The sequence below is a fragment of the Macrotis lagotis genome, chromosome 4 (genome assembly GCF_037893015.1).
Source record: "Macrotis lagotis isolate mMagLag1 chromosome 4, bilby.v1.9.chrom.fasta, whole genome shotgun sequence".
NCBI lineage: Eukaryota > Metazoa > Chordata > Mammalia > Peramelemorphia > Peramelidae > Macrotis > Macrotis lagotis.
In genome coordinates, this window is record NC_133661.1 from 105,545,132 (window position 1) to 105,559,788 (window position 14,657).

The window sequence follows — 14,657 nt, forward strand, 5'->3', positions numbered from 1 at the left end:
ACCTTGGATAAGCCCCAGAAACCCCCTAAGCTTTTTTCCCCTAACTGTATTTGAACACTAATCTCTGTCCTGCCTCAAGATTTCTTGTTTTGAAAATTAAATGAAACAGGACATATGAGTGTTTTGAAAACTATAAAACCCCATAGGAATATACTTTAGATACTTTCAGGAGCTGAGATTTTATTGGTGTGAACATGCCTTCTTCTGTTGAAGATCACACCTTCTCTATCCTTTAGTAGACTGTTTCATGAGTTACCTTGACCAGAAGCATCAACCTTCTCAAAATGAACATCTCTCTATTTAGCTAGGTTCATTTATAGATGGTAGTTTGTCATTGAGTCCATGCTTTTGAAGTCTTTCCAAGTTGGTAGGACCTATAAGAATTTGTGTTCTGCTGACAACTACAAACCAGGGTCACTATTCTATCACTATTCACCTATATTGTGAATTTTCCCAGTATACATAAATACATAAATAATTAGTATTATTTATTTCTTAGAAAAATGCATTAGTGAAAGTTAAGAATGGAACAGGTAAGGTAGGATCTTAAGGATTTAATTCGAGGAATTCTTGACTTAAGATCCTTTACTTTAAACATTTTTTTGATAACTATTTTGACATAAATTGAGCTCCTCAAGGTTTTGGAAGTAAATGTTGAAACTTACTTTTGCATGTAACTGGGCAAAAACAAATGTAAAAATACAAATAAATAAATAAATAAAAATAATTAAAAATTAAGTAAATTGAGTTTCTTTGTGATCCTATATATACATTTTAAAATATTAATTTGAAAACATTATTCTGAGAAGGTACTCAACTTCTAAATGGGCCCAAGACACAAAAAACCAGTTAACCTCTAATTTAAAGCTAGGCCCTGATTAGTGAGAGTAATGAAGCCTCTGAACTGCCTGCATTATTTATGCTGCATATTTCCATTGGGCTGGAACCAATTACCATATTTTACATGATTATTTTTTTGAATAGAGAAATTCAAAAACATGCAGTCATTTTAAAGGATTCATTATTCTCACTACTTGGGACATAACTGCAGTCTAATCCTTATATTTTACAGATGAAACCGAGGCCTACAGAGTTTGGGGAGTGATTCAGTCATAGTCATTAGCTAGTTTGCATTGAATTAGAAAAAGAATTCAGGCTTCCTGGCTTTCTGTGCAAAACTTTTCTTCATCATACCATAAATATATTTCAGTTCAATCAATTTGAGTAAATTAGGTGCTTTAAAAATCATACACACACACACACACACACACACACACACACACAGAACTGAAGAGGGCATAAGCTGTATATTTTAGTGCTGTAACTACAATATGAGATTTTAGAATGAATTAAACCTTAGCTTGTCCCTCTTCCTATGTGTGCAAGGTAATTAAATTAAGCTTTAATTTTCCAGGTGATTTATTTCCTACTTTCTTTTCAGGTTCCCAAAGGCAACGTGACAGAGATCTCAGCAGCAGACAAAGCAGAGGAATTTCGCAGGTGAGAAATTTCAGTGTTTTTTTGATCCTCTGATCTCCTGTTGGCTTTGGGATGGGCAGACTGAGAATCTGGAAGACTGTGTGGGACATAAGCTAGGAGAAGGGTTTAAAAAAAAGTCAGTGTCTGAAGGGCATTTATGTTTCTCGTTAGTGCCAACTTGAACTGACAGAAATTTTCTGTTTTAGGCAGCAGGCTGATTTTGTGGACCTCAGCTTTCCAACTATTTCCAGCACTGGACCCCATGGCGCCATCATTCACTACTCGTAAGGGATATGGAGGAGCCTTCCAGTGGCCTTGTTGCTGCTTCCATAGCGGAGTCTAATCAGGGGAGAAAAGTTACTTTGTGGGAGGCTGTTAGCATTCAAGTTAGATTTCCATCCAGCATATTAGATTAGGGGGAATACATGATACCCTCATTGCACCCATCTCATTCAGAGGGGAGGGAAGGCTCTTTTGATGGCTGATAAATTCATTGCCTTTTAACCTGATTCCTGTAGTCCCTGATTATAAATGGTAGCATGGGATGGGCATTGAGTCTGGACCCAGGAGATTTAGATTCAAAACCCATCTCTGATCCTACCTGGGTGAACTTGGGTAATTCACTTCATCTCTCTGAGCCTCAATTTCCTTATCTTTCAAGTGAGGGGTGGACTTGATGGCTTCTGAGGTATGTTCTAGTCATTCTATGATTTGATGATCAGATTAGAAAAATTTAACAGTTTTTCTTTCTTAAATACTGAGTTGAACAGGGATCCAGGAGCTTTACTGAAGGACCTATGAACCCTCCCCCCCCAAAAAAGAAGAGTAATGCTGGCACATTAATTTCAAGGGATCTTGTCTTTGGGTGCTTAATAAATACTTATTCCCTTCCCTTGCTCCTCACATATGTCAGCTACAGAAATGATCCTTTCTTTGAAAAGACAAATCATTAATTTAAGCAATGCCAACTCACCTAGTAACTCTCTCTGGCAGTATATTGATGTTTAACTTTTCATGGGATTTTCTTGGCAAAGATACTGAGTGGTTTGTCTTCTTCCTGTGGATTGAGGCAAATAGAGGTTAAGTGACTTGCCCAGGGTCACATAGCTAGTAAGTGAAGTTGGAATTGATATTAGGAATTCCTGACACCAGACCCAACACTGTATCCATTGAGCTACCTAGCTGCTTCTAGGTCAGTTCATAGTTGATTGCAATAGGTATCCTGGATCTTTTCCTCCAACTCTCTTCGAAAGAGTATAATGTCACATCAGTACATTGATCATTATTTAAAAGAATACTTTCTTTAGATCCATTGATTTGCCTCAGTATCCTGGTGAGGATATGAACTGTAAGAGTTTAATTACTTCTCTATCAACTCTAAATCAAAACCAAAGAACAATCTTTTTAAAAACCAACTCAGTTTCTTTTCTTTTTTTTAAAACTAAGCTTTTATTTTATTTTTCCAGTTATTTGCAGAGATAGTTTTTCAGTATTCATCCTTTTGCAAGCTTTTGAGTTCCATATTTTCTCAATTTCTTTTCCAAATTCAGCTCATACTGTGCATTTTCCCAGGATACATGACCTGAAAATTATGTTTAATTGTAAAGGACTACAACAATGACTAGAATTCTGTATCATTCCAACTTTTGTGATATTAGTGGCAATGATATTGACAAATAAAATGGATGCTGGGTGGCTAGGTGGTGCAATGAATAGAGCACTGGCCTTGGAGTCAGGAGTACCTGGGTTCAAATCCGACCTCAGACACTTAATAATTACCTAGCTGTGTGGCCTTGGGCAAGCCACTTAAACCCATTGCCTTGAAAAAAAAATCTAAAAATAAATCTGAAATGGATGCTGATAATTTTTTTCAAATCTGTTTCTATCTCAGTTCCACTTTATGAATGTATTCTATGATCCCACTGTTTACCAATAGAAACATACAAAAAACACATATACATAGAGAAGTTTCTAGACTTGGAAAAATGAACAGTGCTTGCCTTATGATCTTGGAAAGAAAAATGTGTAACTGTTGAGGAATGAGAAGGTGTGTATGATAACACTGGGCTGAGAAGGTAAGGGTCACTAAGAACAATGAGTCTCTCTGTTGATGGTCTTACCAGAAATCATCCTTAACCTACCAGATATGGACAATATGGAGGGGCAATGTTGGGTGACTTCTAGATGTAACTACACCAAGAAATCTAGAATTTTGTCTTTCCTGATGCTGAAGGCAAAGCAAGTGCAATCTGGAATATGACTTTGGGATCTCTCACAACACATTTCAGTTCCAAACACTAAATATCTGAGCAAATATAATGTTGCCAGAAATTTACATGACCCTATTGGTAATCCAAAGATGTAATGACCTCTCACATTGGGATGATTATAGTCCAGTTGAGAAGTGGTGTTGATTCTCCAGTTGATAGGATAAGAATAGCTGGAATAATTAACTTTTATTTACTTTCTTAGGCCAGTCCCAGAGTCGGATAGAAAATTATCCCTGAATGAAGTATACCTTATAGACTCAGGAGCCCAGTACAAGTAAGTGACTTGGAAAATTTGAGTCTGTCAATGCTAGGGGAATTTATAATCCAGTTACCTAACTCTAGTTGAATACTTTCTCTTGTCTGTATTTCTTCCCAATGGGGTCACTTCCATGACTTATTCCTTTCCCTTGAAATATCACCCTGGTGTTTTCCATTCCCACAGAGGGCAATTTGGTAGAAATATTAGTCATCAGCAAGAAGCTATTTGATGTTCATAAACAACCAAGCTTTTAGGAACTACTTGAAACTTCTCTGGCCCAATCCATAAGCAATGGGCAACAGTTGACCTAGAGTCCTTAAGAAATGAGGAGAGATATTTCTGAACCTCTAAACAGTTCATTCTTTAGACCTGTTATTTACACAAGTGACCTCCATGCTGGGCTCTTAGAAAAGAATTTGCTGACTTTCATGTGGGAGGATATGAGAAAAGGGGAAAAAAAGCATATGTATAAAATTAAGGAGCATATGTATGTGTGACTAATTGCTAGTGATTTGAGATACACCCCAGAGCAGTAACTTTTAATGCCTCATTCCCAAATGAAACAGGGATTGATGATAATGGAAAACTTAATTAAGAAACCAACCCTTTATCCCGTTAACTTAGAAAATACAATTTTTCAGTTGAGTTAATGGACTAACTATTAGTAATAATATGCTATGATTGAAGGTGTGGAGCTGGCTCAGGTAATAGCATAGGTAATAGGTTCTTAGCACTTTTACTTGGGCTGGGGTGGGGAGAGAGGAACAGGAAGCCTTGGTTCTTATTTTAGGACTGCTGCTAACTGATTGTGTGGCTTTGGGCAAATTATTTTTCTCCTCTTAATAGTCCTCATTTATAAAGTATAGAGCTGGACCCAAATGATGTTTCCCAGATCCCATTTATCCCTGATTTTTTATTCTCTGAATGACAATGTAATCAAGGGTCCAGAGTTTGTCCTTCATGAATGTTTTAGGTTGAGGCATTGAATCTCTAGTCCCTGTTCACCTTGGCCTGTCCCAACTGGCATATTTGCATTTTGCTTACTACAGGATGCAAGCTTGCTACTCATTAGTGGCATCTCCTACCAAACAGTTGATTTATCCTGGACTGGGAAATCTGCTTCAGGATACTGCCTTTGAGTACATTCCCACTCTGGGTACATTTGTAGATAGAGTGTGCTTCCTTTTCCTTTGCAACAAAGGCTTGGATTGATTTTAGACTTGTTTTTGTCCTTCCTTTTGGAAAGGGATGGGACAACGGATGTGACACGAACTATGCACTTTGGGACCCCATCAGCATATGAAAAGGTAAGGCTTTCCAGGATATAGTGACAAAGAATTTGAAAATCTGTTGATTTTTTTTTCATTTTGTTTAACAAGGAGCATCACCTTTATGAAAGGGATTCTGGAAATCAGTAAAATTATATGTAGGTCAGTGAAATAGCTCGTTACCATGGAGTCAGGATTACCAGCTTTATGAGATCATTTAATTGATTATTAAAGGCCAGAACATTTGCCAAAATTTCAAAGGTACTTTCTTAAGGTCAAGGTGACAAAGACTCTACTTTGTTTCTGCCTGGTAGTCTTGACATGTTGAATCACTGAGAACATTGTTCCTTCAAGTGATGGTCTCAGTTTCCTGAGGGTACTGTTTTTTTTATTGAGACTTGAGATTTTCTGACTTTTTTTGCACAATTTTGTTTTTATATTATAATCATTTCTGAATATATTTCTCTCCTACTCATCCAACCTTCCCTCATAACAAAGATTAATAAAAGATAAGACAATATATGATAGTTCACATTCAAAATACTTTATCTGTAAAGAAAGGAGGGAATTACATTTTCTTATCTCTTTGGCAGAATAGGTTTGATTTTGAAAACTCCTTTGGTTTAGATTTCAGATACATCTTATTTGACTGGGTCCTATCTCATAATTTATAGACAGACACTGTATGTCTGAAACAATGTGTATGGATCTTTACAAAAGTGAGTACTTTTCTAGATCAAAGTGAATAAGCAGGGAGGGATTCTCCAGAACCTAGATTCATAAAATACAAGGAGCAGGGGGAGTGGTAGTAAGAGAAACAATTATTTATTAAGGCACTGAGTTAAATATTTTAGAAGTATATTTCATTCATCAGTTCATTTGAGCTGACTTTTCTCTAGTCCTTTTCTCTGCTTCATTTGGAAAATTGGTACTTTGGAAAAGAACTGGACTTTAGCATTGAGGTCTTGGGACTTTCTAAAGTGAGGCATCATTGTTTGGAACTCATGCAAAGATCATTGAACTGATAGGAGACTTGGGTTCAAGCTTGGCCCCAGGGAAAAGATGAGAAAATGCACCTTCATCTTTTGCAGAGGTGGGTGGGCTCTATAAGTGTGGAGTGTTGCATATATGCTTTTTGGATTTAGTTGACAGTCTGAGCTCTAATTGTTTATTATAAGATCTAGGTGATGGAGTAGGGAAGGAGAGTTAGATATATTCACAAATGAAGTAATTATTAAAAGATATGACTAAAATTTTTTTTAAAAGGATGATCTGGTTTCTAATCTTGTTTCTACAAAAAGGGAGCTGAAGCTAATCTAATAAAGTGATTTCACCATACCTGCCCTCTATATCTCAGAGTATTATGAGACTTAAGTGAAAATATTAAAGTGAAATACACCTATTAAGTGTTTCTCTTTTTATTATCTCTCTGGAGCATTTCTTTTATAAATTCATTTTTAAGGGGATTTTGGAAAATCAGTTTGATGATGTGGGTCTCCTTTTTTCCTTTTTCTTGTGGTTTTCTGGATGACATCATGTGTCCAAATCCAGAGAACAGGTTGGAGCTTGCTCTTTCTCCTCAGAAAGAAGTTTTCTCATTAGAAGGAACTTGTTCATTTCTCCAACAGCTGATACCTTGGGCTCCCATTGCTTACTAGACTTTGTGCTTTGCAGGAATGCTTCACATATGTCCTCAAGGGCCACATAGCTGTGAGTGCTGCCATTTTCCCAACTGGAACTAAAGGTAATTGATTGTGCCTGTTGTTGAGCTTGGTCATTGAAGGATTTTTTTTTTTGTGGGATTGTAAAACAGATTAAAGAATGATCTGTACCAGCAAGTATTAATTCTCCTAAATTCAAATGGAGAGGGATGTCATGGAGCATGTTTTAAGTGCTCCCTTAATTGGAAGATGCACTAAACATAGACCTAGAAGACCTAAGTTCAAGTCTGGTCCTGATCCTCTATATTACCTTGGACAAATCACTTAACTTCTCTGAGTCTTAGCTCTTTCCATTGTACCATGCTAAGTTAATAAGTACTTTGGCTAAAAAAGAAATCAGAAAGCAAAATAGTGTTGTGACTATTTTATATTGTTGTTTATATGTATTATATGATGTGATGGAGACAGAATGGTGTCACTGAAATGGTACTGGATTTTGAGTCTAAAGTCTTAAGTGGGTTCAAGTCTTGATTCTCACTGAGTAGCTGTGGGAGCTTAGCAAGTCACTTAACCTTTATGGTCCCCGTTTCCTTCATCTGATAAGAGGATATGTTTTCTTTCTTAGCCAGTGCTTAGCAAGGTGCTCTTACTGTTTAAGAAATCTTTGATTAACAGATACAACCTTGCCTCTAGGGATGTTGGGAGGATTAGATAAGAGCTTTGTAAAAGGGATAATTTTGGATTCAGAAGACTTGGATTCAGTCACTTAAAGAGAGCTATTCATGATTGACTTCTGGGAGCCTTAGTTTTCTCATCTGAAAAAGAGGTGGAACTCCTTATTCACTGGTTTAGGAGGGGGAAAGCAGTTAGGAATCATAAAGTGCTAAGTTCTGTAAATGAGAGTTATTGTTTTATAACCAATTCTAAATCACTATTCAATTCAGCAAATAGTTTTAATATTTTCTCAATTACATATAAATAACAATTTTTTTTAGGTTTTTGCAAGGCAAATGGGGTTAAGTGGCTTGCCCAAGGCCACACAACTAGGTAATTATTAAGTGTCTGAGACTGGATTTGAATCCAGGTACTCCTGACTTCAGGGCTGGTGCTTTATCCACTGCCTTACCTAGTTGCCCCATAAACAACAATTTTTAACATTTATTTTTTAAAATTTTGAATTCCAAATTCTCTCCTTCCCTTTTCTCCTTCCTTGAGAAGGCAAGGGATTTGCTATAGATTCTACATATGTAATCATGTGGATCATTTCCATATTAGCCAAAATGCAGCAAATATTTTAAAAATACATTTTATAGTGGCATATTTTGCCTTACTATCACCATTATTTCTTATCTTGCCCTTTCTCCCTGTCCTCACTCCAAACCTTACTTACCTCATGACAGAAACATCTGAAAACATTTTTATTGAAAAAATGAAGCTGAAATATCTGATACAGTGACCATGTCAAGAAATGTATAACAGCATTTTTATTGTAGTCCCCCAACTCTTGCTATAAAGAGGGAAGTGTATGCTTCAATATTTATTCTGAGATCTTCATTGCATTTCTAGTTTCTCCTTTTCATTATCTTTTTTTTTAGTTTTTTTTGCAAGGCAGTGGAGTTAAGTGACTTGCCCAAGGCCACACAGCTAGGTAATTATTAAGTGTCTGAGGCCAGATTTGAACTCAGGTACTCCTGACTCGAGGGCCAGTGGTCTATCCACTGTGCCACCTAGCTGCCCCTCATTACCTCTTTTGTTCACATAGCAAACATTTATTAAACCTCTACTATGTTGTACTAGGTTCTGGTGAAGTCAATGAGACATCATGCCTATGCTTATGGAGTTTATAGTTTAGTAAGAGAATATAAGGACATATTTAATATAAAGGAGAACAAGAAAAGTTCAAAGAAAAAATGCAAAGTACTATGGAAACTCTGATCATTTTGAAATGGGGGATCAGAAAAAGTTTTATGGAGTATGAGTCTGGGTTTGAAATAAGTTGAAATGAACCTTGAATGACAGCTAGACTTTCAATAGTTGGAGATGCTATGTTTTTACTTGATCATTAGTGTTTTGAAGGATGGAAGATTAGATTTCAAAATTATGATGCTTATGTTTTATACATAGTAAATAACCTTAGTTTATAGAGTACTTTAAACTTTATAAAACATTTTTCTTAAACCCAGTGTCATATTTTATGCAAATAGTATTCTTTTTGATAGGTTAGGAAATTGAACTTTAGAGATGTTAAAAATGACTTATCACATGGCTAATAAGGGAGTAGACCCAGACTAGATGTCTTTGTAACATGCTCAGTATTCTTTCTAATCTCATATTGCCTCTCAATAGTGACATGCTATTATACAATAGTAAAGGGGTTCCTTCTGATTTCTCAGGTCACCTTCTTGATTCCTTTGCTCGTTCTGCCTTATGGGACTCTGGCCTGGATTATCTGCATGGAACAGGCCATGGTGTGGGCTGCTTCCTGAATGTTCATGAAGGTCCTTGTGGCATCAGTTATAAAACTTTTTCTGATGAGCCACTGGAGGTTGGCATGATTGTTACTGATGGTAGGTGATGTATGACTCTCTCCATTAGATTTCCCTCTGTGTTAATGCTGTTTGTGAGTGCAGAGAGAAGGGCAGTTTCCCTTTCTTCTCCAGAGGTCACTTTATAAGTAAACTGGTTTGATACTTGGGTTAAGAAGTTGGGAATGGGGGAAGGTGGGCATGATAGTCATGAACGCTAGTCACTTTCTTAGCTATTGGAAGAGATGATTGAATCATAGGGTTACACTTTAATTTCTGTTTTCTCAAGTGGACCTCACAACTCTTGGAATAGACTTTGCCTGGGGGTAGGGTGCTGTAAGAGATTGCTGATTCTGCAGATCAGCATCAGCTAATTATCTTGTATCTCTGCAGAACCTGGATATTATGAAGATGGATCTTTTGGAGTCCGAATTGAGAATGTTGTACTTGTAGTTTCAGCAAAGACTAAGGTGAGGTTACTTGTAAATAGCTCCTGTTCCCTTTTATCCCTTATCCCCCTCCCTACCTCCACCCCCACCCCCTTGGGCCCTTAAAAAATTCTAAAATCTTTTATGCTTTTAGAATTCTGAAGAGAAGGCAAGGTCTTTTGGTGTGTTTTGGACTGGGAGCATCTTAGTAATTTAACTTCCTGTTTTCCTTGATATTTTGCGGCCTTTTAGGACATTCTTCAGATTCAGTTTCATTTTTGTAAAATTCTAGAAACTCGACTCTGCTTTTTAAAGTATGTGAATGCAGGCCTGGCATGTGATGGTTCTGTTAAACTTGTTTTCATGTGACTGCAGATATATTTATTCATACTGTCCAGGACCAAGCCTGACAGGAGTTAGTCTGTTTTGTCCCCAGTACTTGTGTTATAAAGAGATTTATATATATACTCGCTCACTCTTAGGAGTTTGATGATTCTTCTGGAAAATGTCACATTCTAGAGAGAGATTTCTATAATCCCTTGTTCCTGAGTCCAAGCTGATTGGGAGCTTTTTACCCCTAAAAGAGAAAGTTTGTTTGAAATGCATCCACCCCTGAAGGTCCTGCCAAACAAGGAAAAAAGGATACTTTTGATTTAAGAAACTTGATTTGTAAGGGACAAGTACAGTTGGTTTTACGTATTTACCTTTTGGAGAATTAAACTTAACAAAGTCTTCCTGAACTAAAGCTTATAGTCTTGACCTTAAGTGGCCTCCTTATTCTCTCCTCCTTCCTCTACTATCCTTCATCTTACCCTATTGCAATTATAAGAAATATCTCTCACCACAAGATATGATATTAGGACTTCATTTCCAAAAATGAACATATGTTCTTAGATGCCCAAGCATTCCCTTAATCCAAACCTCCCATTTTATAGCTGACAAAACTGAGGCTGGGGAGATGGTAGTTAGTATTAGGTGTTGGATTTGACCCTAGGTGCTCTAACTTCAGAGACATTGTCTAGTTTATATTTCTCTAAGGGAACAAAACCAGAAACTTGCATATTTACTAGGATAGTCTAGAATTTTGTGGGTAGAGATCAGTCAACCAAAGAGCATCTTCAAATGCTTTACTTGTAATTAGGGAGATGTTCTTAGTCATTAGCTGTGACTGTGTAATGCTAAGTAAGCCACCTAACTCTTCTCTCAGCCTCAGTTTCTTTACTTATAAAATGGTGACAATAATACCACCTGTTATACTAGGTGGTTGTGAGGATCAAATGAAATAATACATATAAAGCTATTATTATTATTATTATTATCCTCGCTGAAAATGGGATTTGGCTTATTATACATTTCTTCTTGGTCATATCTAATCTGAACTGAGCCTGCTGAGGCATTCTCATGATGTTGTTTCCCTGAAAGTACATTATGATTGTGGCAGTCTGTATTCAAGAATTAAAAGTTGCTGTTTCCTTCCTTCCTCTCCCTCACAGTATAATTTTAGTAGTCGAGGAAGCTTGACCTTTGATCCCTTGACATTGGTTCCGATACAGACCAAAATGATAGATGTTGATTTGCTGACACAGAAAGAGGTAAGGCCAAGGGCACTGGGAGTTGCAAGTGGGGATATTTTTTCACTCTCTTCTCTTCCCATTTTTTAATTGAGGGAGTAAATCTTCATTTTTCAAATATGAATATTTTAGATTATTCAGGGGCAGGTGTTTAAAGTTATTGTAAAAGGGGGAACATATTGCTGGGAATGTGAAGGTGAATCATAGACTCATTGTATGGTCTTGGGAAATCTTTCTTCCCCCCCCCGCCCTTTTAGGTTTAGTTTCCTCCTATAAAATGAGGTGGTTGGACCAGATGACTCCTGGGAACATTCACTGATTCCCTTTTGTCCACTGGGCCACTGACAAATGAATATTAAGGCTTCCTTTGTCTCCATGTATGTAGAAATGACAGCCTGTGGTTTGTGATATTCAGAGAAAATGGAATACTGAGGACTTTTATTGTACCTGCTTAGGAGGACACAAGCTGTTAATAGTTGTACTCCTATTTGTACAGAACATATACCCGCATGACTTGTCAAGCCCAGATGTATCAAAATAATTTGTCATCTTAGCATGGGGACTGATAAGCAGGATAGGAGCACTAGGCAAGGGGCCAGAACCTGGAGCAGCACTTAAAGGATCAGATGCTCAGATGTTACCATAGTCAACAGGCCCAGCATCTACATCCTCAAGTGAAAGCATGAAAAGAGTTAAGTAGGTTTGAAAGGTCAGAGGATGGAACCAACTGAAGTCCAGACATACAGACATATAGGACTATGAAAACTATGACAAACACTGAGCAGATAAGACCTGACCTAGAGGATCCTTGATCTCAGAGGATAAAGCAGAGTAGGTGGTCAAAAGTCTTGGCAAATGGTTAATATCCAGGAGATTTCTCTAGGGCACAAAACTAGGGTCACCCTTTGCTGAGAATGTTGCTGAAGCAGTATACTTGACTCTAATTAGTCTAGGGCTTTGTAGCTAGAGATTAGTCAGTCAACAAGAATTTATTAAGTGTTTATTAACTGACAAGCATTGTTTGAAGCTTTGTGAATACTCACAGAAGGAAGGAAAGTCCTTGATCTTGAAGAAGATGACACTTAATGGAGGCTGAAAAGAAAGGGATGGGATGAGGGTATCATCTCATCCCAGGGCTGGAGTGGATATCCAGGATGAAGGAGTTTTTGAGAAAGTCTTGAATGCAACTTGGAGAGTAATATTAGGACATTTAATCAAAGAGAGAGGAGTAAGGGATGGAGAGAAGTTGTTCCAGTCATCTTTCTTGCATGAATGAAGGATAATTTTGTGTAGAAAACATGGTCCTGGTGCCTTTACAGATAATAATAATATACTATCTCATTTAAATTTAATTTAAATCATTTAAATCTCATTTAAATTAAAATATCTCATTTTTTTAAGCTTCACAACTACCCAGAAGTTGGGAATTATTTTTATCCCCATTTTAAACATGGGGAAACTGAGGAATGGAAGTGTTAAGTAACTTTCCTAGGGTCATACAAGCCTTAGTTATCTGAAGTTTCTCACCTGTGACCACAAAAAAATGTAGTATTCAAACTGACCACATCTTGGTAAAACTATCTTGGCAGATGGGGTAACTAGGTTCAGCATAACTGATAGGCCTCAAATTCATTGGTGAGTAAGGGAATGTTGTATACCCTAAACATGTGAAGACTTACCCTGGTTGAATGGGCTAATGAGAACAGTTTGTTCAGTGGCCATGAAGGTGACTGAAGCAGATGCTATAGACATCAAAGGCACCTGAGTTTACTTATTGCATCCTGGGCCATTACCAGTTTGTCTTGCCATGGGATTTTGATGACTCTGGAAGAGAGAATGAGATTGATGACTTTATGCAACTCAGCCTCTCTTAAATGCCATTCACAAACAGGTCAAGACATCACAACATCAGAACATCAACAGGATCTGAGAATGGATTTGGACTCAGGTCTTCTTGATTCCCAATAATAATAGCACCTATCTCACATGATTATTGGGAGAATCAAATGAAATTTTATATATAAAATATTTTTAAACCTCAAAGCACTATAGAAATTATTATTATAATGTGCTTGTTGAAGGCAGGTGCCATATGGAGTTTGTTAAGCTATTCTGAATTATTGTTCTCCCCAGCACTTTCCTCAGGTTTGAATTCATTATCTTCTCCGCTTTGCTAACTCTTTTAACTCCTTCCTTTTGTGATGGGCTTACCTTTCTTTAGGGAACCTTTTTTGATCTCTTCTGCCCTAAGACTCAGAGCCATTGCCCATAGTAGGTGCTCAGTTGTTTATTGGATATGCAGTGAATAAATTTTTCTATTTGTTCCTGTCTTTTTTTTTTTTTTTTCAGTGTGACTGGCTCAACAATTATCACAAAACCTGCAGGGAAGTGATTGGGAAGGAACTGCAGAAGCAGGGGCGACAGGAAGCTCTGGAGTGGCTCATCAGAGAAACAAACCCAATTTCTATACAGCACTAACGTCACTTGATTTTTTTTTTTTAATTTGCTTTTGGGAATGAAGTAAATATGGCACATTCCTGACACCTTTTGACTTCCTCTTTCCTTCCCCTTTCTCCCTTTTTTCTGACTCCAAGAAGAACTGAAAATCTTCTTTGATAGCCACTTGGAAAAACACTTTTTTAAAAAAAATTGTCGAGAATATGCCTAGTGAAACTGCTGCACCATGAGTACAGGTGCCTCAAAACCAAACATATGTTCAGGGTTGCCCACAGGAAGCCCCTGTGTGCTGGCCGGTCATTGTGAAACAATCACTGTTCTTTGACAGGATCCGGTTCCAGGTTCCAGGTGCTAGCATGTTTTTCATGATAACTGCAATGCTCATGAAGATATATTTATGATCAATGAATAAAAAAAAGCAAAACTGTGACTGACTGTACTCTTCTGTTTTTTCTCACTTCCCATCTTCCCTTCCCACTGTGGTACCATTTGCTTACCAATTCACCCAAACTATTTTCTGATATGGTCTTCCCAAGAAGGCCTCTATGGTGAAGTCTTGGGCTAGGGAGACACTTTGGAGGAAAGCTCAGCTCAGGCCAATACCATTCATTTAGTCATTAATTCAATGTGTTGTCCCTAATAGTGTAATATCCTAAAACAGTTGCTTTGGGGGAGCTGGAGGATTTTTTTTTTGCAAGGCGAATGGGGTTAAGTGGCTTGCCCAAGGCCACACAGCTAG

General features: G+C 37.4%; 1 protein-coding gene across 5 annotated transcripts in view; it reads left to right on the forward strand.

Moving 5' to 3' along the window:
• The window catches only part of XPNPEP1 (X-prolyl aminopeptidase 1), a 57,911-nt gene extending 43,563 nt beyond the window's left edge, over positions 1–14,348 (forward strand). For all 5 annotated transcript variants that reach the window (XM_074233747.1, XM_074233746.1, XM_074233748.1 and 2 more), the window contains 9 exons: positions 1,442–1,500; positions 1,686–1,763; positions 3,952–4,023; positions 5,255–5,315; positions 6,951–7,020; positions 9,331–9,504; positions 9,856–9,932; positions 11,384–11,482; positions 13,811–14,348. In XM_074233747.1, coding sequence (XP_074089848.1) covers positions 1,442–1,500; positions 1,686–1,763; positions 3,952–4,023; positions 5,255–5,315; positions 6,951–7,020; positions 9,331–9,504; positions 9,856–9,932; positions 11,384–11,482; positions 13,811–13,939 — 819 coding nt within the window. In that variant the 3' untranslated portion in view covers positions 13,940–14,348. The remainder of the gene's footprint in view (positions 1–1,441; positions 1,501–1,685; positions 1,764–3,951; positions 4,024–5,254; positions 5,316–6,950; positions 7,021–9,330; positions 9,505–9,855; positions 9,933–11,383; positions 11,483–13,810) is intronic.
• The last annotated feature ends 309 nt before the right edge of the window (positions 14,349–14,657 follow it).